Source organism: Alosa sapidissima, chromosome 7 (assembly GCF_018492685.1).
Source record: "Alosa sapidissima isolate fAloSap1 chromosome 7, fAloSap1.pri, whole genome shotgun sequence".
Classification (NCBI taxonomy): Eukaryota; Metazoa; Chordata; class Actinopteri; order Clupeiformes; family Clupeidae; genus Alosa; species Alosa sapidissima.
Window position 1 is genome coordinate 2,685,468 of NC_055963.1, and position 27,033 is coordinate 2,712,500.

Genomic DNA, 27,033 nt, shown 5'->3' on the forward strand with positions numbered 1-27,033 from the left:
ATGCATTAGCACAGCATACACAGCAACAGTGATCGGGTTCATGCAATGCTGTCCATCATGTCATCATCTCTTTGGTCATGGCCAGGACAAAGTTTAGTTATGAGCGAAAACACACAAACACACACACACAGACACACACACACACTACTTCTACTGGGCAGGCTGGGCCTGCTAATGGGTAATGGTTTGCTGGGCATGAAGGGCTATTTCTCAGCTGATGTTGTCCTGTACGCAATCTTTAACTCATATAGCAGTCCTACACAAACTCATATAGCAGCCCTACACAAACTCATAGCAGCCCTACACAAACTCATATAGCAGTCCTACACAAACAATCTTTAACTCTGATACAGTCCACCTTCTATGAACTTGGGAAGTCTGACAACTTCAGTCAATGGTTGGACATGGTTTTGTTAAAAAGACTTCCTCATCTGTTTCAAAAATTACACCATTGCTCAACAAACTGTGCAACAAACTGAGTGTGGTGAGAATCTAGACTAGACTTCTGATTGTCATTTTGTAATTGACATGACTTGCATGTCAAAACCTTCTCGCATTTCAAAACCCCAAATAGCCCCAAACTTTGCAGAGGAAATGCACAATTCATCTATGTAAACACGTATGCAAGATCCATCTACTGTATGCCTGAAACACTTATGCAAGATCCATCTATGCCTGAAACACGTATGCAAGATCCATCTATGCCTGAAACACGTATGCAAGATCCGTTGTGTGACTCTTGAACGCACTCTACCCATTATCCTCCATCTGCTGAAAAGATTTAACTGACAAGGGAAGTGGACATGGCCATCACTCAACCATACTGTTAAAAAACTAGACGTATCTTATCAGATTTTAGTCTTCTTAGCATATTGTCTTCAATTAAGCTGGTGGACATCCATCCCCATCATTCCATAACAAGCAGGAAGGAAGTGATCGCAATTTAAAAAATAACACCGTTGCTCAACTTAAGTAACAAACTTGAGTGTGGTGAGACACTAGACACTAGACCTTATTCCAACTTATATGACTAAATTGAAAAGTGGTAAAGCTCAGAATACGGTAATAAGATTATGGACTCAAGACCGTAAAGATGCACTGCGTGCCGGTTTGGACTGTAGTAACTGGGAGGTGCTGAGGGACGTAACGATGCACTGCGTGCCGGTTTGGACTGTAGTAACTGGGAGGTGCTGAGGGACGGCACTTTGGGTTCTGCATGCACCAATACATCAGACTACATCAACTTCTGCGTGGAATCTATAATCCCCACAAAACCTGTTAAAGTGTACCTAAACAATGAAACCTAATAATTATGAAACCTAATAATAAAGGACATTAAACAAATAATGAATGAAAGGAAATTGGCCTTCAAACAAACGGACCCTCAGGAACTGAGGAGGAAAGATAAGGACCTCAGAGGGAAGATAAGGAAGGCAAAGGACTCACACAAAACAACTGAAGGAACTGTTTAAGGCCAATAACAACTGAAGGAACTGTTTAAGGCCAATAACAACTGAAGGAACTGTTTAAGGCCAATAACAACTGAAGGAACTGTTTAAGGCCAATAACAACTGAAGGAACTGTTTAAGGCCAATAACAACTGAAGGAACTGTTTAAGGCCAATAACAACTGAAGGAACTGTTTAAGGCCAATAACAACTGAAGGAACTGTTTAAGGCCAATAACAACTGAAGGAACTGTTTAAGGCCAATAACCCTCGAAAAATGTCATGAAGTGTCATGAAGAACATGGCTGGGATGCCGAGTAAACAAAAGAAGCCATTCATAACGACTGATGAGCTGGCATATGCTGTGGAGTTGAACCAGGTTTGAGGTCTCTGGGACGGAATACAGCTGTAAAGATGTCCTTAAGGCCGTTACTGTCCGCCCTGTGGACAGAGCACAGATATCAGTAGAGCAGGTGGCCAGGGCCTTTCAACACCTCAATGCACGGAAGTCCACTGGTCCTGATTACATCACAGCCTCTGTCCTGAAGATGTACGGTGAAGGGCTTGCCCCTGTGTGGCAGCCCATATTCCAGCAGTCACTGGACACTCACCACTGTCCCCACAGCCTGGAAAGCCTCACACGTAATCCCACTACCAAAGAAGCATGCCCAAAGGAGTGCAATGACCTCCGACCTGTGGCTCTGACCTCCGTACTGATCAAGTCACTGGACAGAATCACCTTGCTGTCCGGCTCGGTACAGAGCAAACTGGACCAATATCAGTTGGCCTATAAGTGTGGCAACAGATGACCACCAGAGATGCTGTAACTGGACCAATATTGGTTGGCCTATAAGTGTTGAAACATATGACCACCAGAGATGCTGTAACTGGACCAATATTGGTTGGCCTATAAGTGTGGCAACAGATGACCACCAGAGATGCTGTAACTGGACCAATATTGGTTGGCCAATAAGTGTTGAAACATATGACCACCAGAGATGCTGTAACTGGACCAATATCGGTTGGCCTATAAGTGTTGAAACATATGACCACCAGAGATGCTGTAACTGGACCAATATTGGTTGGCCTATAAGTGTGGCAACAGATGACCACCAGAGATGCTGTAACTGGACCAATATCAGTTGGCCTATAAGTGTGGCAACAGATGACCACCAGAGATGCTGTAACTGGACCAATATCAGTTGGCCTATAAGTGTTGAAACATATGACCACCAGAGATGCTGTAACTGGACCAATATCGGTTGGCCTATAAGTGTTGAAACATATGACCACCAGAGATGCTGTAACTGGACCAATATCGGTTGGCCTATAAGTGTTGAAACATATGACCACCAGAGATGCTGTAACTGGACCAATATTGGTTGGCCTATAAGTGTGGCAACAGATGACCACCAGAGATGCTGTAACTGGACCAATATTGGTTGGCCTATAAGTGTTGAAACATATGACCACCAGAGATGCTGTAACTGGACCAATATTGGTTGGCCTATAAGTGTGGCAACAGATGACCACCAGAGATGCTGTAACTGGACCAATATTGGTTGGCCAATAAGTGTTGAAACATATGACCACCAGAGATGCTGTAACTGGACCAATATCAGTTGGCCTATAAGTGTTGAAACATATGACCACCAGAGATGCTGTAACTGGACCAATATTGGTTGGCCTATAAGTGTGGCAACAGATGACCACCAGAGATGCTGTAACTGGACCAATATCAGTTGGCCTATAAGTGTGGCAACAGATGACCACCAGAGATGCTGTAACTGGACCAATATCAGTTGGCCTATAAGTGTTGAAACATATGACCACCAGAGATGCTGTAACTGGACCAATATCAGTTGGCCTATAAGTGTGGCAACAGATGACCACCAGAGATGCTGTAACTGGACCAATATCGGTTGGCCTATAAGTGTGGCAACAGATGACCACCAGAGATGCTGTAACTGGACCAATATCAGTTGGCCTATAAGTGTTGAAACAGATGACCACCAGAGATGCTGTTGCTACGCTCACACACCTTGTCCTAAAACAGCTGAAGGGTTTTCACAAAATGTAGATAAGGGATTAAGCTGGGATTTTTTTGGTCATCCTGGATTAATTTAGCCTTGACTTGGTTTCACAAAAGAGATGGCACATAAGTTAGCATGGGGATTTATTTTCTGTCCCGACCAGGCTAACAGCCAAGCTAAGTTAATTCTAATGTTCCGTGTGAACAGATTGTCTGCCTGCTACCATATGGTTATCATTTTAGTTGTGATAGCCTTCTAATTATTAACATATTGCTGTTGTTTGCTTATTTATCAGTAGTTGATAGGAAATGGAGAGCAAACAAACTCGGTTATTAAGACATTATGAAGGCATATATATATATATATAGTCGTACATTATAAAGGCATATATATATATATATATATATATATATATATATTCATACTCTTAGTAAGACATTATGAAGGCATATATATATATATATATATATATATATATATATATATATATATATATTCATACTCTTAGTAAGACATTATGAAGGCATATATATATATATATATATATATATATATATATATATATATATATATATACACACACATATAGTCATACTTTTATTAAGACATTATGAAGGCATATATATATATATATATATATATATATATATATATATATATATATATATATATATATATATATATATAGTTGTACGTTGTGTATATGTTTGCAGTGGCAAGCACTTGACATTACGTGCCGAGACAAAACTGAGTGTGGTGAAACACTAGACCTTATTCCAACTTATATGACTAAATTGAAGAGCTTGCCCCTGTGTGGCAATATGACTAAATTGAAGAGCTTGCCCCTGTGTGGCAGCCCATATTCCAGCAGTCACTGGACATTCACACTGTCTGGAAAACCTCACACATAATCCCACTACCAAAGAAAACATGCGTCATGTGGCAAGCACTTTCTTAATGACATTACGTGCCGAGACAAGGAAGCACTCACACATGGGTGCAAACGTAGAATTGCTTTCAGTTGGTCCACCACGCCTACTCTTGCTGTATAACTATGTTTCCCATTCTGTCCAATGGTGCCAGCAAAATGCTCTCATAATAAATCCCATCAAAACAGAGGAGATCATTTTTGGAGCAACACAACACACACACACTCCAGTCATAATTCATGATAAACCATTAAAACAGTCAGCATCCTTCAAATATATCCCACTATTCAACTTTGTTGAATATGAGTTCAGGGCTTAAAATTCATTTTTCAAAATGAGGGTGAATTCCCCCCTTCAGTGCTTCACATAAGGGGGGAATTAATACAGTTTGGGGGAATATACATTTTACAAACCGAAATCACATTATTACAGACGTCAATGAGAGAGCAACACTTCACATAGTCTTTACTTAAATGACTTTGGTTTTGATTATTAATTGAAGTGTTTGTGACAACACACGTCATGATGAATTTGATAATGTTTGATAGCTGTTTTGGTATGAAGCATCTTTCACGTAATAAATGCGCACTCTATAAAGTGAAAGTAGCCTAACCTAGGCCAATGATGCGGTCCGTGTCTGTAGCTGTCTGCGATCGATTACGTTCCTCAAAATTCCTGACGGTTCCTGATCGCTAAACTATTGTTTTCCTTTCCTGTCGGTTAGCAGATGATGTAGAAGCACCTACAGTAGCCTAATTTGACAACAAGTCCTGCTGCGAGAGAGAGAGAGAGAGATAAAGAGAGCGGGAATTTCTCACATTATGATGGCTAGAGTTGCGGGACTTGAATAAATGATGCGCTATAACGGCACTCCCGCGCTGAAATTGAGGCCCTTTGAGGTTCATATATCAGTTTTAAAATAAGAACTTATTATCAACTTTTTACAACAATGCATGTTCAAATGATTACATACGGAATAAGGACAGTGCAAGATCTCTGGAAAAAATTAAGTGCCCAATGCACATTGCTCATATTCAAGTGAAGTGGTGTCTTAATTTTGAATATGACCGTCAGCTCATTCAAATGTCACTCAGCAACTGTAGGATTTTTCCAGAGCTGTATACAACCTAAGTATAGCCTGAAGTGCAGTCATTGTAGTATTTCTTAAGATATCTCCTGTTCCAATCACTTACCATGGACATTAAGTATATAAGTATAAAGTATACTTATATGGTGTAGTGTACTAGTAAATGGAAAACAGTGCAGTGTTTATATATATATATATATATATATATATATATATATATATATAAACACTGCACTGTTTTCCATTTACTAGTACACTACACCATATAAGTATACTTTATACTTATATACTTAATGTCCATGGTAAGTGATTGGAACAGGAGATATCTTAAGAAATACTACAGTGCAGTGTTTATATATATATATATAAGTATATAAGTATAAAGTGTTTGGACTGGTTGCCTCAGTAGTGTTGAGGGAAGGGCTGTATTTTCATTGGCTGCTGATCTCAAACATCAACAACCTTTCGCCAGGAATGAGGAGTGCACCTTTAATGTGACTTCATGCAGTAAATAAAGTGCACTAAAGGAATGAGGAGTGCACCTTCTGAGCCAATTACTCACCGGCCTCTGGACCAATCGGATTTTACGTTTGCTGGCTTGTGTCCAATTGCTGGGTCGCTCCTCCAGCTGCAGGAAGAGTGAAGAGAGGTTTTTAACCTACACACACACACACACACACACACACACACACAAACACACACACACACACACACACACACACACACAAACACACACACACACACACACACACACACAAACACACACGCACAAACACACACACACACACACAAACACACACACACACACACACACAGATGCACGCACATACACAAGCACGCATGCCTGGGGGGCTGCATGAGGGGGGCTGCATAAGGTGGGGGTGTGTGGCCGTAAACTAAAGGCTTAGGCACTAAAGGCCAATGCAAAAGGCTCAATGCGAATCAAACCAGCTAATAGGCTAACTGACATAACACCATGCCAATCTCTAGGTATGGTGAAGGGTATGTGATGATGTGGGGCTATTTTAATTCCAAAGGCCAAGGGAACTTTCTCAGGATGCAAAGTGTCCTGGATCCATGAAATAACTGGCGTTTAAAAATAAAAAATCTGCCTGCCTCTATGGGAATTTAACATAGGGGTGCCAATACTTATGACCCCTGTATTTTAATGAAGAATGTTTATTTATTTATGATACATTATTCATTCACAAAGAAAATTGGTCCTTAAAGGTTAGATATTTCTTCATTTTTTTTACTTAAAGGAGAATTCCGGTGTGATTTTGACCTAAAGTGTGTTGAAACATGATACCGAGTGTGAACGTATGTCTCATAGCTTACCTCGGCTTGTCCCCTGCACTCAGAAATCTGGCGCTAGTTAGCCAATGCTACCAACAGTTTTTCGTTGAGGTGCCTCAGGCATCGGCCTAGCCATGCAAATAAATCACTGTTTTACACCATTTACGAGGCTCAAAGTAGCTCCATACTTCATTGGTAGACTTCCGAGGGCATTGACATTTAAAACGAGACATTGAGAACTTTGAAAAAGCACTGGTAGTTTATTTACGAGACGATTTTTACAGACAGTACCTTAAGGAATTTTACCGTTCGACGCCATCTTGAATTTAGTCATGATAAGTCGAGCGACGAGTACGAACGAACAGGTATGATAAGGGATTAGATTCCAAAAATAATTCTGTGAATAATTCACTACTTATCGGTATCATGTTTCAACACACTTTAGGTCAATATCAAACCGGAATTCTCCTTTAAGGCATTAAGATCAATTTCTGAGAGATGATTTTATATTCCTCTTTTTAGTCAACGTTAGCATGGGTTCAAAAGCTTAATTTCTGGTGAGCTCTGCACAAATGACAAGCAAATGTGACATGAGCTGACTGACTAGCTATACAGAACTAGGCTATTTGGCTATTTTCACATGTAGAACTAGGCTATTAGGCTATTTTCACATGGAAAGGTTTGCCAACAGTTGCGTAGCTTGTTACTTATATGTCATTAAAAAACAACGGTTGCCTAGTGTAGAGACACAGACTTGAGAGATGCAAGTCAGCAGATCAGCTATTATTGTTTGTTGACATCAAACCTGAAGAACAGAACAAGTTCCCACAGTTCACTCACATGGAGTTGCACAGCAAAGAGAGGAGATCTCATCAGAACCTCCCTCTCCTCTTTTGACATTTACCTAGCTTGATCATCAGAACCTCTCTCTCCTCTTTTGACCTTTATCTAGCTTGATCATCAGAACCTCTCTCTCCCATCTCTACCTTTATCTAGCTTGGTCCCCACCACACCTTACAAGTCCAAAAATCCGCTGATCAAAGACATTTAGCAACAGGTGAAAAATCCGCTGATAAAGAAATGTAGCAAGATCCGCTGATAAGTAATTTTGCAGCGCGTTTGGTTCACCACAGCTGCTGTGAGTCATACATCAGCAGATGAGTCTGCAGCGTGTGGTGAAGGAGACAGAGATCAGATAGAGATGGTCTGTGATCTCCACCTACTACAGCGCTCTCCCTCAGAGAGTCTCAAGTTGGCAGAAAACTATTCCATGAGCGGAGGAGTAACTTGGACGCCAAACAGACCAGAGCGCAACACACCACAGAAACACATTAGGGCTGATTAAACAGATCTCTTATCGCAGGGTAAAATCCTCAATTCGTTGGGAATGGAGGGCCAGTTCAAGTATCACAACTGAGCGGCCGGAGAAATGCGGCTTGAAATATGAATAATCACATCAACAGCTGTAGATACAATGAAGTACAACACCAGCAATATGGGTGTTCATATGTTGTATTTTGTACATGCATAACAACATCATTAGCCGGTTGTTGGTGGCTAATATGGCTAATGAAATCTGTGATAACAGATCAACAGTAATGGAATCTGTACTTTGCTCAGTAACTGCTACAGGTCCAACATTTCCAGTGAGTACAAACAGGATTCAAACACTGTTCAGGTGAATTAAATGTGTAATCGGTCGCATGTCGCTCTTCTGACTTATACTTGTTACATTTGACGTTTCCACCATTTAAATGAGATGACCGTGTTCCAGTGTTTCGTCTAGATGTTTTTAGCAGTGGGGGCAGGCCAGTCATAATAGCCTAATAACAATAACACGGGGGTCATAATAGCCTAATAACAATAACACGGGGGTCATAATAGCCTAATAACAATAACACGGGGGTCCCGGTGTCTCCCCGGGATTTGTTTTCTGGTTGCTAATCACACTATTTTAACATGTTTTGAGAGGGACAGGCCCATCTTTTGTCTGACGCACGTCACGTTACCCCATGCATTAAACCAATTGTCTTGAATAAATGAAAAACGTACATTGCAACGGAGGTGCAAATCATCTGTTTTACTTTCTTTGGTTATTATCTACGATTCACCACAAGTGCATAAAAAACGTTTTGCCGTCGCCACATTTACAAATATGTTATAATGCAATTTACCTTTGTTATCTACCAGTGATACTTTTTGGTTTCGAATCGCAATTGAGTGTGCATTTAAATTAACATGCAACATGATTTCCAAGAGGCCTATAGACAGGCTCATTTCTGACTTCACTAGATTATTAATGCATTTATTTATGTTGTAAGACGTGAAGAAATGAATGACATCGACAATAGCCTACGCACAAATTCATAATTCACTAAATGGACACAGAGAGTCCTCCACTCGCTATCGTTGCAAAAAAAAAGCCAGGCTATTATATAGAAATACTTTGAAATTCCCTTTGAGTCGGATTTGCTCCACCTTTCCACAATTTTTTGCGGAAATTGTACCCGTGGTCTTTGCGATATTGTTGACAGAAACTATTTCTGTGGTGCATCCTGTTAAATATTAGTAGTTCATAAACTCCAAAGTAGTGCCAATTTAGGTTGAAACTAAACTAAGATGGAACTTACGTTCAACTTACGTACAAATGTAATGAATTGTAATGTAACTTGTGCAATGGGCTGAGGTGCAGTGGCTGAACAGCTCATGTGCTTGCTAGAGATTACATTTTCCAGTACAAATGACTGGTGGGCAGGGCCAGTACAAATGACTGGTGGGCTGATTAAACAGATCTCTTATCGTTTCACACTGCAGAAACACATAAGGGCTGATTAAACACCATAGAAACACATTAGGGCTGATTAAACAGATCTCTTATCGTTTCACACGATGTTGTAATGTTATATTCAGACAAAAATCTAGTTAGTATTGTTTTTAGTGTAAGGATACTTACACTTAAATTAAGATATAAATCTAAATCTTAAATTAAGACATAAATCAAGTAAATTGATCTGCAAATGGATTAAAAAAAAAATTATCTTAAGATGAAAGACAATTTGTCTTAAATCTTAAATCTCATCTAAAATTAAAGTCTTAATCCATTGGCAGATAAATTAAGACATAAAAAACAAGTACATTTAAGAAGATTTTGACTTATTTTAAGTCATTAAGAAGATTTTAAGTCAAATAATCTTACATGAAAGCTCAAAGTAAGTATCTTTAAACTAAAAACAATAGGCCTACTAACTAGATTTTTTATCTTAATATAAGATTATAACACTTAGATATCGTAAGATATCTCTTTTTGCAGTGCAGTCTCAAACAAACACAAGGCCACATTCAAACCGATCTCTCGTTTAGTTTCAGTCCCAAACTCAACAACAGGCCATGTTCAAACTGATCTCTCATATTGTTTCGAAACTCAACACAAGCCACGTTCAAACCAATATCTCGCATTGTTTCGAAACTCAACAGGCCACGTTCAAACCGATCTCTCGTATTGCTTCAAAACTCAACAACAGGCCACGTTCATACCGATCTCTCGTATTGCTTCAAAACTCAACAACAGGCCACGTTCAAACCGATCTCTCGTCTTGCTTCAAAATTTAACAACAGGCCACATTTGTGCGGGGCAGACGTGCAGCCTTATTTTGGAAATATTTCAGAGGTGATAAAAAACATGATTGGTATTCATGTTTTGAGGAACACATCACAGAACTTGTTACAAGATTATTTGTGACATGCTCATCCAGAAAGGAACCAAAAGACGGCACTTTCATTTTGCCATGTGCTAGAATCCAATGAATAAGATATCTGCTTCCTCTAAGTATAGCTTAAGTAGGGCTGGGCGATATGGCTGAAAACTGTATCACGAAGTATTTCATATCGGTCGATATTGATAATTATTGATTTTTTTATTGATTTTTTTAAAATCAAATTTTCAGATAAGGACCAGAAGGGAAAAGAAATAGCAACACAATCACGAAAAACACTCAAATAAATAAATGTGCACATAAGTCTAAATGAAAAGCAGCACTGGTTGAAGCCTGGAAATATTGTAAACAAAGTAGCTTAATTTGCTAGTTTATCATAGTCTACTGGTTAGACTGTTCAGTTTCCCCCACGTGTGTTTAAGTTTCAAATGAATACTTTTTCTCCTTGAGGTCCGTTTGAGTCTTGGAAAATACTTTTCCATTTGCATCGGGATTGAAATGATTAGAACTTAGCAGTCAATTTGAATGCAACAGTTTTGAACAAATTCGTGCAGCGTGCTAATGATGCTAACCGGATTTAATAGCAATTTAGCCAGTCGTCTTGCACGATTGTGAATGTTTGGATTACATGTGCATGAGGAGGGATGCGCCTGTTGAGAGGGAAAGAGAGAGAGAGAGCACGGGGCAAGGACTCATTGAGAGTCTGAGTTGAGGTAGGCCTACTTCTATCGCCTACTCTGGTAGAGTTGCACATACAATGCAAGATATTTAGCCTATTTATTTTTAGACAACGTAAGGCGGGAGGTGTGTGTTTTAATTATCGAATGTTCTATCGAACGTATTTTTTATTGATATCGATTACATGTCTATTGCGATACATATCGCTATCGTTTTATCGGCCAGCCCTAAGCTGAAGTGTGTGTGTGTGTGTGTGTGTGTGTGTGAATAAGATATCTGCTTCCTCTGAGAATAGCTGAAGTGTGTGTGTGTGTGTGAATAAGATATCTGCTTCCTCTGAGAATAGCTGAAGTGTGTGTGTGTGTGAATAAGATATCTGCTTCCTCTGAGTATAGCTGAAGAACATCCACTGTGTTGGAAAGCATAAACAAATACAACTGGTCCCAATTATTTGTTCACCTTCGCCTGAGTGTTTGAGTCTTGTTATGTGTGTGTGTGTGCTTGTTCACCTTCTCCTGAGTGTTTGAGTATTGTTGTGTGTGTGTTTGTGTGTGTGTATGTGCGTTTGTTTACCCTCTCCTGAGTGTTTGAGTCTTGTTGTGTGTGTGTGTTTGTGTGTGTGTTTACCTTCTCCTGAGTGTTTGTGTCTTGTTGTGTGTGTGTGTGTGTGTGTGTGTGTGTGTGTGTGTGTGTGTGTGTGTGTGTGTTACCCTCTCCTGGGTGTTTGAGTCTTGCAGTGTGTGTGTGTGTGTGTGTGTGTGTGTGTGTGTGTGTGTGCGTGTGTGTGTGAGTGTGTTTACCCTCTCCTGAGTGTTTGAGTCTTGCTGTGTGTGTGTGTGTGTGTGTGTGTGTGTGTGTGTGTGTGTTTATCCTCTCCTGGGTGTTTGAGTCTTGTTGTGTGCGTGTGTGTGTGTTTACCCTCTCCTGAGTGTTTGCGTCTTGTTGTGTGTGTGTGTGTGTTTACCCTCTCCTGAGTGTTTGCGTCTTGTTGTGTGTGTGTGTGTGTGTGTTTACCCTCTCCTGAGTGTTTGAGTCTTGCTGTGTGTGTGTGTGTGTTTACCCTCTCCTGGGTGTTTGAGCCTTGCTGTGTGTGTGTGTGTGTGTGTGTGTGTTTACCCTCTCCTGAGTGTTTGAATCTTGCTGTGTGCGTGTGTGTGTGTGTTTACCCTCTCCTGAGTGTTTGCGTCTTGCTGTGTGTGTGTGTGTGTGTGTGTGTGTTTACCCTCTCCTGAGTGTTTGAATCTTGCTGTGTGCGTGTGTGTGTGTTTACCCTCTCCTGAGTGTTTGCGTCTTGCTGTGTGTGTCCAGTGTGGTCACTGTGTTCTAGGGCATCCAGCAGCCCCCGAGCTCGTCTTTGATTGGTTGGCAGCTCAGCCTCATACTGAACACACAGCCTGGCCACGCCTACACCAAGCTCCGCCTCCTCTGGAAAGAGAGAGAGAGAGAGAGAGAGAGTGTGAGAGAGAGAGGGAGAGAGGGGGAGAGAGAGAGAAAGAGAGGGAGAAAGAGAGAGGGAGAGAGTGAGAGAGAGAGAGAAAAAGAGAGAGGGAGGGAGAGAGAGGGAGAGAGAGAGAGGGAGAGAGAGAGAATGAGAGGGAGAAAGAGAGAGGGAGAGAGAGAGAGAAGGAGAGAGAGAGAGAGAGAGAGGGAGAGAGTGAGAGAGAGGGAGAGAGAGAGAGAGAGAGAGAAAGAGAGAGGGAGAGAGTGAAAGATAGAGGGAGAAAGATAGAGGGAGAGAGAGAGAGAGAGAAAGAGAGAGGGAGAGAGTGAAAGATAGAGGGAGAAAGATAGAGGGAGAGAGTGAGAGAGAGAAAGATAGAGGGAGAGTGAATGAGACCGCACATGGTTCTATCTCACTGTGCAAAACAGAGTAGCTGTGTCTTGGGCTGCATCTCCACATTGCTTGGAAACTATTCTGATTGAGGAAATATATTTTTAATTTTTTGGCGGAAGAATAATTATCTATGAATAAATCATTACATTTCACGTTGCTGTGCCTTTATTTTATGAAATCTTGCCAGATATATGTAGTAACCGTTTTATAAAAGCACTAAGCCACTTGAGTCCGTAAGTTACACTGATCTGATAGTATAGTATAGTATAGTATAGTATAGTATAGTGTAGTATAGTATAGCGTAGTGTAGTATAGCGTAGTGTAGTATAGTGTAGCATAGTATAGTGTAGTATAGTATAGTGTAGTGTAGTATAGTATAGTGTAGTGTAGTGTAGTGTAGTATGGTATAGCGTAGTGTAGTATAGCGTAGTGTAGTATAGTATAGCGTAGTGTAGTATAGTGTAGCATAGTATAGTGTAGCATAGTATAGCATAGTATAGTGTAGTATAGTATAGCGTAGTGTAGTATAGTATAGGATATATCCTCTTTTGATCCCGTGAGGGAAATTTGGTTATCCCATCCGTGAATTAGTGAAACACACACAGCACACTGTGAACACACACTCAGGTGAAGCACACACTAACCTGGAGCAGTGAGCTGCCTGCTACAGCGGCGCTCGGGGAGCAGTGAGGGGTTAGGTGCCTTGCTCAAGGGCACTTCAGGCGTGGATGTGGGCATGGGAGAGCAGTGAGGGGTTAGGTGCCTTGCTCAAGGGCACTTCAGGCGTGGATGTGGGCATGGGAGAGCAGTGAGGGGTTAGGTGCCTTGCTCAAGGGCACTTCAGGCGTGGATGTGGGCATGGGAGAGCAGTGCTCAACCACTTCCCCCGCCCACATTTTTTCCTTGAGGATCCGGGTCGGGGATCTAACCGGCAGCCCTTCGGTTTGAAGCCCGAAACCCTAACCAGTAGGCCACGGCTGCCCCCGACCAGTAGGCCACGGCTGCCCCCGACCAGTAGGCCACAGAACAGCTACTCTGCTAGCATGTCGTGCCTAACAACGGCCCTCAGCTGTTCTGAAGTCAGTGTAACCTGCAGACTCAAGTGGCTTATTGCATAATTGGACACTTGTAATGGTCAGTCGGCTTGCGTTCTATGTCAGTTTGACGTGTTGAGTAGTCTCTATGTGCAGATAAAGAGTTTTATCAAGTGCCTTAAAAGCCAGCTGTTTTCTGTGAGGTGTGTTTAGCACCCAGTGGCTCACCTGTCCTGCGGCGTTTGAGATTGTGTGTGTGTGTGCGTTTTCAGTGTGTTTAGGACCCAGCACTCACCTGTCCTGCGGTGTTTGAGGCTGTGTGTGTGTGTGTGTGTGTGTGTGTGTGTGTTACTCACCGGTCCTGCGGCGTTTGAGGCTGTGTGTGGGTGTGTGCGCTCACCTGTCCTGCGGCGTTTGAGGCTGTGTGTGTGTGTGCGCTCACCTGTCCTGCGGCGTTTGAGGCCGTGTGTGTGTGTGCGCTCACCTGTCCTGCGGCGTTTGAGGCTGTGTGTGTGTGTGTGTGTGTGTGTGTGTGTGTGTGTGTGTGTGTGTGTGTGCGCTCATCTGTCCTGCGGCGTTTGAGGCTGTGTGTATGTGTGTGTGCGCTCACCTGTCCTGCGGCGTTTGAGGCTGTGTGTATGTGTGTGTGTGTGCGCGCTCACCTGTCCTGCGGCGTTTGAGGCTGGGGACGTGGGAGTCCAACATCTTGGCCTTCTGGGAGGAGCAGGCTGCCCCAGATCCGCCCCCACCCCCCCTGCACCCCCCCGTGCCCCCCCCACCACCGCTGCCACTGGCTCCCCCACACAGACTGGAGGAGGCAGGGAGGGGGGCAGGCTTCTTCTCTGAGGGGGGCCTCTGTCCAATCACACAACACATCACACACGGTTAGACACAACACACACACTCACACACTTGGAAACACACAAACACACACAAAGTCCACACCACATCATGTTCTATTAAAAAGACTATACACACACACACACACACACACACACACACACACACACACACACACACACACACACACACACACACACACACGCTCCTGGCGAGGTATGCATGTCATGACACATTAGGAGATAGAAGGCTATTTCACGCAAATGCCATTCACTGATGCAAAACACAACAATTCGCCCCCAATGAACGAACCATTACACACACACAGGCGCCAAGCATGGATCACACACAAGACACATACGCGGGCGTCAAGCATGCGTCACCCACAACAACACACACGCGCATCAAGCATGCGTCACACACCAGCTTCTGTGCGACTCTGAAGAACTGCGCTGCGTCTCGCACCACGCATCCGAAACTGTCGTACAGTTTGACGTGAGGTCTCACCCAGGAGGGGAGCTGGGCTCGAACATCAGTGCCTTTAAACCTGGGGAAATGCGCACACACACACACACACACACACACACACACACAGCAACATGTGAGTACAGAAAACACTGTAAAGCATATGTCTCAAACTCCCGGCTCGGGCCCGGCCCAGTTCAGGCCCGCGACCTGATGTCAACGACAGTGTCCACTAACCATACCATGCTTATTTCGACCCTCTGCCCAACATAGCTGGAGGTGCCAGTGGTAATCGTGATGACGGTGTCTGTAATGGACGTGGTACTGACAGCAGGGGTAGTAAAAATAGGGCTCTGAAGAACTACTAAGTCACCCGCGATAGGAATTGATATGACCAGGCTACTTTACTACTTTACTGTTGGTTTACATTTTACTGTTTTCTTGTTAATTTGTTATGTATATATACACTCTTTTGATCCTGTGTGGGTGAAATAACAAAAAAAGAAAGTAAACCTGCTCATATGTTCAACATCCAGTATTTACTGAAAGGTGCATAATTCAAGGTGGTTACCATCAAGTGACGTCATAATATGCTATTTAGATGGGCAAATTTACCCCCTTTATAAACTTTTGTTCATACTCAAAGATTTTCACATTTACATTGATGTAAAAATCCAATGATGTTGTTTTTTTTAACAATGGCGCCAAACGTTTGCCAGGTTTAAAAAAGCTATGAGAGGAAAATATTTTTATTTGGTGTGAAACACACATATATATTGTATATAATATATATTGTATTAATGTTTATTTTATCATTTATCATTATTATCATGATTATTTATAAGCTAAGGTTGTTAGCACAGGTGCTTATAAAGAGATAAAAAGACTTGCACTTTCTGCTTGAAGTTTTGTGCTATATGTATTTGAAATAAAAAAAAAGAATGCATTTTTCAGAAATATCCATTCTTATTTTTTGTATTATTCTTGAACACTGACGTGGCCCTCCAATCAGATGTCGATGGCAGCAGTGGCCCCCAGCTCATTTGAGTTTGAGACCCCTGCTGTAAAGGCTGAAATCACTCACCCAGCAGACACACACACACACACACAGGAAGTGGACCTTTGGTCACAGAGGAAGATGGCTCCATAGTCTTCCTGGTGATGGATCACACTCACGCACACGCACACACAGGAAGCGGACCTTTGGTCACAGAGGAAGATGGCTCCATAGTCTTCCCGGTGGCGGATCACTCTCCCGATGGCCTGGTTCACTGCACGAGATGCCTGCTGCCTGTACCACTCCTGGCCTGACAAATACTGAGCACGCGCACACACACACACACACACACACACACACACACACACACACAAGACATGACCTTATGATGCTGACCCTCTATACAGAATGTCATCCCCACCCCCAACCCGTCTCCCTGTGGGGGCATTACAGTATCTATCTCTCTCTATTGTATATCTTAGACTGGCCCATAACAAGCAAATAATAAAACAACATGGCATTAGATGGGTAATAGAACAGACAGACAAAGATCACACAAAGAAAAGGCCTTTAGATTACAAAGAGGAACTTTAAAACAAACCACTTTCAAATTTAAAAGCACATTAAAATAAACACGGATAAACAAGGAGAGTGTGTGTATATGGGTGACTAAGGCATTAGCAAGACACAGACCACATGTGGGAGGATGTTTTTGGCTCCCTCCGTCAAGCAAGACTGAGGAAAAAGTTTGGGTTACTCTGGCAACCACACACAGAGTTCCTACTCAGAGTCAAATGTAAAATTCCATGAAATTTTTCCTTGACAAAACACTGAATTTCCATAACCTACTATATACTGTAATGAATGGTACAATATACCGACCAATGATTTCAGAGCAGCCGTGTGGCGTTCAAGAATCATTTACTATTTTTAGAGTGGGAGATGAATAAATGGGCATTGAATAAAAAAGTTGAGCTCCTCGAGCAAAGCAAATAACCAGATATAAACCAATTCTGTGTGGAAATATATTTGTATTAATGTATTTTGCCAAGTCAATGTTAAACTGCAACAACAAAATTCCCTGATATTCCATGACCATGCCCCAAAAATTATAAAATTCCCTGAGTTCCCATGTCTGAAATAGACTTTACAAAATTCTGTAATATTCCAGAAATTCCATGACCAGTGGGAACTAGGGACTGAAAACAGAATGATTTTCCGGTTTGTTCTGAGCGAAAACATTAATTTTTCATTCCAGTGGTCCAAGGCCACTCCTCTAAAAGGTAAACGGCTAGAACGTTATAGAAGAAGAGGTAATAACACTCAATGACATCGCCTTTACAAATTGATTTAAAAGCTTAAATCAAAGCACATTAGATATCAATCTTATCCATTACTTACCAACACTGTCCCTGAATTGCAGGTGCCTTTACAGGCCTATGGACTTTTAAATAGGGTTTTGAAAGGTCAATTGGAACGATAAATACTGTTACTGTAAATACTAAAATTGAAAATAGCGTTTTTACTCCGGAACAAGTGAAATGGGTTTTGTTTTCCCGTTTTTGGTTGTGCTTTGTTTCCGTTTTTTGTTTTCGTTCTTTGAACCGCTTCTAATCCCTGGTTTGTTTAGGACAAAAGGGATCTCAATGACGAAAAGCTAGATTACCGAGAACTGCGCTTCATGCAGGAATAAGCAGTTAGCTGGTAATTTGTCTATAATAGAGTGAAACTGACATGCCTGTGACCGCAAACGTATAAATGGCACAACACAGTACATGCACGCAATACAACTTCCCATCCTAAGCTTTGGCATGTGTTGAAAATGAGCCTTTCAGTACAAACCTGGGGAAGCTTTCTTGGCAACGTTAGCACAACAAATCAACCGCAACTCATTTGTGTCCCTAAAAGCTGCTTCATGACCCCCAGGGGCGCCAGGCGTGTTGGAATCCCTAGGAATCCCTTGGAGCCCCAAGCACCAAGAGGGGCGGCTTTGACAGAAAGGGGAGGGGAGCACTGAGACTTCTGAGGAAACACCTAAGGCTCAAACAGACCTTTCAACTGGGTGTGTGTCTGCACAAGTGTGTACGAGAGAGAGAGAGAGAGAGAGAGAGAATGTGTATGTGTGTGTGTCTGCACAAGTGTGTATGAGAGAGAGAGTGTGTGTGTGTGTGTGTGCACAGATGTGTATGAGAGAGAGAGAGAGAGTGTGTGTATGCACAAGTGTGTATGAGAGAGAGATAGAGAAAGAGTATGTGCACAGATGTGTATGACTAGGGTTGCAAAGGGGCGGAAAATTTCCGGTAAATTTCCGGAAACTTACCATGGGAAGTTAGGCTGTGGAATTTTGGAAATATTCCAAATTGGAAACTTTAATGGAATTAAAGGAAATTATGGGAATTAATGGGAATTTACGAGTATTAACTGGGAATTTTGGGTAATTCATACAAACTGTTTCATATACAAACATTAACATTTTGTTTCGTAATAAGCAATATGATTTGTGTGTTCCTATTTTCGCTTAGCTTAGCATACAAAGCTAGCTAGCATGCTTGCGGGAATCCCATTCTCTGCCTATTGTTCACTAGCGTGCTAAACTAGCAACACTGAACTGCCCAAGATACACCACACCACTCAACAACAAAATCCTATTGGTTGGAACATTTTTTCCCATGCACATGAACGCACCATAAGATTCCTTTATGTCTAGCCTATGCTAAATTGCTGTGTGCATGTGACTGACTGATGTGCAGGGTAGAAATTCGACTGAAATTGCATTAAATCAGGTTGTTTTAACTAATATTATGCTGCAAGATGGGGTTTTGTCCACTACATTTAAGTTCCCTGTTATAGACTAACTTGCCATATTAAAAATTCCCAGTTTATTCCCATTAATTCCCGTTTATTCCTGTTAATTCCCATAAATTTCCGTAAATTCCCATGGAAAGTTTCCAACTTTGAAAATTCCCGGAATTTTGCAACCCTATGTATGACAGTGTATGTGTGTGTGCACAGATGTGTATGACAGTGTATGTGTGTGTGTATGCAAATGTTTATGACTGTGTGTGTGTGTGTGTGTGTATATGTGTGTACAAATGTGTATGAGAGCGAGTGTGTGTGTGTTTGTGTGTGTGTGTGCCTGCACCAGTGGCTGTGAAGAGTGTGTGTGTGTGTGTGTGTAGGTTGATTCAGTTCCTCGACCAGATTTTTATTATCTGACCACCTAAAACCATGTTTATATAGTATGCTGTGTCTGCATGCTGTCTGTCAAGACATACCCCTGTAGGAGCTTGTACAACAAGTGTGTGTGTGTGTGTGTGAGTGTGTGAGTGAGAGTGTGTGTGGGTGTGTGTGTGTGTGCTACCTTAACTCCTGCCTCCCTCTTGCGGCTCATTTCGTCTTGAGCGTGTGTGTGTGTAGTGTGTGTGTGTGTGTGTAGTGTGTGTGTAGTGTGTGTATGTGTGACACCGTCACATTAATTTAAGTGTTCCTTTACATTTATTATTGCACAGAACATTACCTTGATTTCCTATAATGTTTATGTATGAGGAATGATATTCATATGTATATCTGTGTAATATATGTATTGTCCACTGTGGTTTTGGTAAGAATGTGGGGTGTCTCTTTAAGGCCTCGGCCGCCCGCGATTGCTATGACCACGCATACAAGCTTACTTAGGTGGGTGCGTCAGGTGTTTGGGGGGTCGGTGGAGAGATTCAGCAAGTGCAGGGTGTTTGAATGCGTGGCGCCAGTATTGTTTGCTGCAGCTACATAGATATAAAGCTAGTTCCCTTGGGTTTGAGAGCTCTTAAAACACGTCTTCAGAGACTGCTTTAATGGAGGAGAGGAGAGAACATTGTGCAACTGCATAGACTGTACCTCATACGCGCGTCTCCAGCAAGAGGACGTGCCCGGACCCCAAACTTCAACTTCGCGTGTTAACGTTGCCCGACGTTCAACGGATCTGGTGAGATCTATCTCGTTTGAGTATTTTTTGGCGTGGTATACCACTGAATCAGCGCTTGACCTTTTGCCTTTTTTGTTGTGGATTATTTATTTTTCGCTGCGCTCCGACAGAGGATTATTTTCGCGGCCTACCTGTTTCCTGGTTGGAATATAAAGACTATAGCGCGATCCTGGGAAAGACCTGAAGTTTTCCTTTAGTTTGGACTTTTAGTTTAATTTTGTGGACTGAGACAAAGGGTGGGGGATTCAAGTATTGTGTGGTTGCACGGGATAATTGGTGCAATAATAATATACTGCGCTAAGCGCGTCATTCAATTTAACTGTTTGGTGCGTCTTTTCTTGTTTGTTCAGCGCCGTCTGAATATTTGTTGGTTGTTGTGTGCTTTATTAACGGCAGTATACCTGCTCTTATGCATATGTGTTTGTGTAATAAGGCAAAAAGTATTTGTGACAGTATTGAAGTGTTTTGTTATTGTCGATTACTACTTTCATTCCCAAGAACCCCTTGTGCGTTTATAGTAACACAGCTGTTTAAAAAGGACGTAAAGGGCTGATTGTTACATATGTGTGTGTGTGTGTGTGTGTGTGTGTGCTACCTTAACTCCTGCCTCCCTCTTGCGGCTCATCTCGTCCAGATACTGCATCTTGAGCGCGTGTGTGTGTAGTGTGTGTGTGTGTGTAGTGTGAGTAGTATGTGTGTGTGTGTGTGTGTGTGTGTGTGCTACCTTAACTCCTGCCTCCCTCTTGCGGCTCATCTCGTCCAGATACTGCATCTTGAGCGCGTGTGTGTGTGTGTGTGTGTGTGTGTGTGTAGTGTGAGTAGTATGTGTGTGTGTGTGTGTGCGCTACCTTAACTCCTGCCTCCCTCTTGCGGCTCATCTCGTCCAGATACTGCATCTTGAGCGTGACCCGCGGGTCCATGCGAGGAGGAAAGGGCAGTCCAGTGATGACCACACCCCTCCCATACGAATTCGCAAAGTCCAGACCCTCACTGGCCTGCAACACACAACACAGGCACGCTTACACACACAAGACACACACATACACACACAACACAGGCACGCCTACACACACAAGACACACACATACACACACAACACAGGCACGCCTACACACATAAGACACACACACAGGCACGCTTACACACATAAGACACACACACACACACACACAGAGTAGGCAGGGTAACTGAAACACACACACAGAGTAGGCAGGGTAACTGAAACACACACAATCACAAAACCTCTTTTGCTCTCTTTTGCTTCACCACAGCCCAGACTGTGAAGTCTGACCACCTCACTCTAACGTTCTTTGTGTGTGTGTGTGTGTGTGTGTGACTGCCTGCACAAGTGGCTATGAAGAGAGTGTGTGTGTGTAGGTTGATTCAGTTCCTCGACCAGATCTGACCACCTCACTCTAACGTTCTTTGTGAAGTCTGACCACCTCACTCCAACGTGCTTAAGTCAGCGTCTTTGGCTTGTTTTTCGTTTATTACTCACAATCTCTGGTTGGGGGCCCGTCACTATGGCAACAAATCCCTCAGCCGTCACCCCTAACGCACCGAATGATTCACCAGTGAGGCTAAGCACAAAGAAACAGCCCCGATGCCCAAGTGATTCACCAGTGAGGCTAAGCACAAAGCTTTGGTGAAATTTGGGTAGTTTTTGCTGTCGGGGTAGAATAGATATTCATGAGACCCAAATGAACCTCTGTGAGAACACACACACACTGATCAAATGAACCTCTGTGAGAATTCCCCCCTTTGCAGCTAACATTGTCAGGGCCTCGGAGTGCTGCACGCACACACACTTACCAAATGAACCTCTGTGAGAACACATACACACACTGATCAAATGAACCTCTGTGAGGGCACACACACACACACACTAATCAAACTTGCCTCTGTGGGATTTCCCCCCCTTGCAAATGTTCTCATGAACCTGCTGCTGCAAGACATCTGGAAACTTCTGATGACTTCATCAGAGGCTGAATTTAAAGCAGAATCGTCTTTTTCCTTATTATGGTTGTGATTCTGATTTTGACGATGGCTACACACCCCGACACCCACACAGCTCCCGCAGGGGATGAAGCTACGCTGCACCTGCATGATATACCGCACGAGTGGGCAGCAGGACCACTCATTACATCACATTAGTACTCATTTAGCAGACACTATTGATCCAACGTGTTTCCCACAGTAATGAACGATTTACCACACCTGAGTCAGCACCATTACCAATCAGTAGTCAACTCTGGGGTTATATGTATATGCTTATGTGCCTGAAACCCTCTCCTTTGTGCTTGCTTTGATATCCATCTCCGCAATTTAAAATATCTAATTATTGTATTCAAATAAAACCCCTGTTGTCCTCCATGTCAATTTAAAATATCTAATTATTATATTCAAATAAAACCCCTGTTCTGTTGTTCTCCATTTCATGTTTCTGTGGCCCATGACTGAGAATGGCAAGAATACACAATATGGTCTGTGTGTGTGTGTGTGTGTGTGTGTGTATGTGTGTGTGTTACATTACTCCCATATTCACTTGTCACCCCCCCCCCCCCCCCACCCACACACACCATAGCCCCCCACCCCACACAATTTAATACACCTTTTTAATTAATACCATTTAATTTATTCTTTAAAGTTGAGCTGGCTCTTGAGCACAAGAAATTTCATTACTGATAAATCATTTTATTAGTACAGTACATGACAATAATCTTGACATTTTTTTAAACTTGAATCCATGACTGGCAAGAATACACAATTTGGTGTGTGTGTGAAAGAGAATGGCAAGAATACACAATTTGGTGTGTGTGTGTGTGTGTGTGTGTGTGTGTGTGTGTGTGTGTGTGTGTGTATATATAGTATAAGTATATATACTTTTTTGATCCCGTGAGGGAAATTTGGTCTCTGCATTTAACCCAATCGGTGAATTAGTGAAACAAAAACAGCACACAGTGTACACACAGTGAGGTGAAGCACACACTAATCCCGGCGCAGTGAGCTGCCTGCTACAATGGCGGCGCTCGGGGAGCAGTGAGGGGTTAGGTGCCTTGCTCAAGGGCACTTCAGCCGCAGCCCACTGGTCGGGGCTCGAACCGGCAACCCTCCGGTTACAAGTCCAGAGTGCTAACCAGTGGGCCACGGCTGCTGTGTGTGTGTGCCGTGTGTGTGTGTGTGTGTGTGTGTGTGTGTGTGTGTGTGTGTGTGTGTGTGTGTGTGTGTGTGTGTGTGTGTGTGTGTGTGTGTGTGCCTACCTTTCCTCGGCACACAGCAAAGAAGCTTCCTCCTCGCCCATTTGGCTCGTTCACTCTTTCATAGTAGCCGTCAATTACCTGAAAACACACATGCACACACACACACATACATACACACACACACACGCATACATATACACACACACACACACACACACACACACACACACACACACACACACACACACACACACACACACACACACACACACAAACAGTGCTACAGTACATTCACATAAAAGTAGATAGTTTAAAAGTTGAATGTAGATAGTTTATATAAGTATAATATATATAGTCTTTTAATCCCATGAGGGAAATTTGGTCTCTGCATTTATCCCAATCCGTGAATTAGTGAAACACACTCAGCACACAGTGAACACACAGTGAGGTGAAGCACACACTAATCCCGGCGCAGTGAGCTGCCTGCATCAACAGCGGCGCTCGGGGAGCAGTGAGGGGTTAGGTGCCTTGTTCAAGGGCACTTCAGCCGTGCCTACTGGTCGGGGTTCGAACCGGCAACAAGTCCAAAGCGCTAACCAGTAGGCCACGGCTGCCCCATAATGGTTGTTAATAGTCACTAAGTTTAAAAAACAGTCACTCTCACGCATCCCCCTGCCATCAATCATCCTCTCGAATGTGCAGTCACTTCAGAACAAATCCGAAGAACTACAAGCACAGGCTCGGTATTCCCACGAGTTCAGAGACTCTTGTATCTTGGCGCTTACGGAGACATGGCTGGCCGATCGGGATACGGATAGTGACCTTTGTCTATGCGGCTTCGGATCGCCGGTTCGGCTGGACAGAGACGCAATGACCACCGGCAAGGGCAGTGGTGGGGGTGTGTGTCTCTACGTGAACGAGCGCTGGTGCAAATCAATTAATGTTAGAGAGAGAATTTGCACGGCCAATGTCGAATTGCTCACGGTGGCACTGCGTCCTTACTATCTCCCACGCGAGTTTTCCCTAGCCTGGCTAGCGCCACCACTTCTCAATGAGACGTGGTCTGGGAACCAAACGTTCATTTTCTCGTATTTGAAAAAAATGCCCAGATCCGTTTATTGGGTGCCACAGATGTCTATCAAATGCGTCTGTGCATAGCTCATCATCGTCTTGCTTTCCCACCTGTTCTGTGATTGGTTCCCTATCTCAGGCGAAAATTTGCTCCATGGTCTCCAGGCTGCCTTAGCAGCGTGAATCAAATCGCGTGCAAGGCAGCATGGGAACACCCAGGCTAAGTTTTCCCAGCTGTTCGTCACCCTTGTGTACATTCATCCAAAAGCGAACAGTAACAACGCCTGTGAAATTATCTCTCAAATAATTACTCTCTAACTATGAGATAGATAGATAGATAGATAGATAGATAGATACTTTATTGATCCCCAGGGGATATTCAAGGTCTCAGCAGCATACAGACAACACAAACACATTCTTTAACAGCAGAAAGAGTAATTAAAGTGTATAATATAAAAACACAACTAAGCAATAAGGACAGTAGAAGATAAAGAATATGCTAAATATACTAAAATACAAATTATACTAACTAACACTTAATCTAAATCAATTCTAATCATTCTTAATCAAATCAATTCTATGTATAGATTCCGACTCGTTCCTTGCCATTCCTTGCCTTTGTGTACTGCTTTTTGGGGGCCAAGCAGCGAAGCTGCGAGGCAAGCCACAGTGATTCTACGTTTTCTTATTATTATAACGAAACGCTCATTTGCCATTGAACCATACAGTAAAAAGTTGGGAAATTTGGCACATTGATTCGGTACAGTAATATGTTTCACTAAGTTTCATGTCAAGTGCTCTAGCGCCACCATTGTGTCAAATTTTGCATTACATCTATGCGGTTAACGTTTCAACCGTACACACTGAAGTATATTTGGAATACTTGGATGAAGCCAAACTCAACGCACCCCATGATGTCAATTTCCACCATATTGGACGTTACGCCAATTTGGATTTCATCAAAAACACTTAAAAGTTTTCACAGGTCACAAAATGTGTCCGATTTTCGCGAAACATGACGCAGATCATCGTCAGACCATGACTCATAAAGACATTGCTTTTTGGAGCCATATTCAAAACCTCTCGGCTGTCACAACCAATCAAGTTTGGCAGCAAAGCCGCCAAACAGGAAGTGAAGTAATATCTCAGCAAAGCTTTTACGTATCAAACCTTAATACATGGGGTCAGGACCCAATAAGGAGGATGCTCAATAAATTTGATGACTTTTCACCTATAGGTGGTGCTATAATAAGCAAAATTACGTTTTGGCCTGTAACGGGTGATGTGTTTGGAATTAAAACTTACTAGTGGTGTCTAATAATACTGTGGGAGGTCCTAAATCCGACAGATGTGAATTTGTGACGTCAACATAATTGATCCGGCTGCCATATTGGATTTAATATTGGATTTAATCAAAAACCCTTAAAAGTTTTCACAGGTCACAAAGTTTATCCAATTGTCACGAAACTTGACGCAGATGATCGTCATACCATGATTCACAAACGTATTGCTTTTTGGACCTATATTCAAAACCCGTTTCCTGTGACGACCAATCAAGTTTGGCGGCAAAGCCGCCAAACAGGAAGTGAAGTGATATCTCAGCAAGGCTTTCACTTATCAAAACCAAAAAAGGTATATGGACTCATGAGCCAATTAGGAGGACGCCCAAGAAATTTGGTACATTTTGACCACTGTGTGGTGCTATAATCACAGGAAGTATAGTCATATTTCAGCAACGCTTTGACATAAAAAAAAACAAAGTCCATACATGGGGTCAGGACCCAATAAGGAGGAGGCTCAATAAATGTAATGACCTTTGACCACTAGGGGGGCGCCACTAGGAATACTTTCACGTATCAAAACCAAACTTAGTATATGGACTTGGGACCTTATCCTGAGGACACAAAATAAATTTGGTGACCTTCCACCACTAGGGTGGCGCTAGAGTAACAGAAGATTAGGTCATATCTCAGCAATGCTTTCACGTATCAAAACCAAACTTGGTTCATGGACTCAGGACCACATCCTAAAGAGACACAATCATTTTAGCAACCTTTGACCACTAGGGGTGCTATAATTTGCCACACTTTCTCGTATCGACACCAAACTTGGTACATGGACTCGGGACCACATCCTGAAGACGCTCAATATATTAAGTGACATTTGACCACTAGGGGCGCTATAATTATCAACACTTTCTTGTATCGACACCAAACTTTGAAACAAGCTTAGAACATTATCAGACAGATCCACCCACTGTAAGGCGGTGAATTAGAATGTTATGATCAATGGTGTCGAATGGTGTCATACTTCTCAGGAAGGTTAGGTTTGATAGTAGTACTCTATAGGCCTGTAGTCACTCTTACTGTAGTTCTCTAAGCCTGTACAGATATCTGTTCTGTGTGTGTGTGATGTTTTTGGGTGGTCAATGTGTGTGGCAGTAGCA

The 27,033-nt window shown here is 42.6% G+C and overlaps 1 protein-coding gene across 1 annotated transcript in view; it reads right to left on the bottom strand.

Moving 5' to 3' along the window:
* rtel1 (regulator of telomere elongation helicase 1) overlaps window positions 1–27,033 on the bottom strand; it is an 89,909-nt gene that overhangs the window by 22,169 nt on the left and 40,707 nt on the right. Inside the window, exons 21-27 of the mRNA XM_042097733.1 lie at window positions 23,577–23,654; window positions 21,165–21,311; window positions 16,557–16,672; window positions 15,314–15,437; window positions 14,713–14,905; window positions 12,453–12,607; window positions 6,058–6,123 (exon numbers count right to left, since the gene is read on the bottom strand). Coding sequence (XP_041953667.1) covers window positions 6,058–6,123; window positions 12,453–12,607; window positions 14,713–14,905; window positions 15,314–15,437; window positions 16,557–16,672; window positions 21,165–21,311; window positions 23,577–23,654 — 879 coding nt within the window. The remainder of the gene's footprint in view (window positions 1–6,057; window positions 6,124–12,452; window positions 12,608–14,712; window positions 14,906–15,313; window positions 15,438–16,556; window positions 16,673–21,164; window positions 21,312–23,576; window positions 23,655–27,033) is intronic.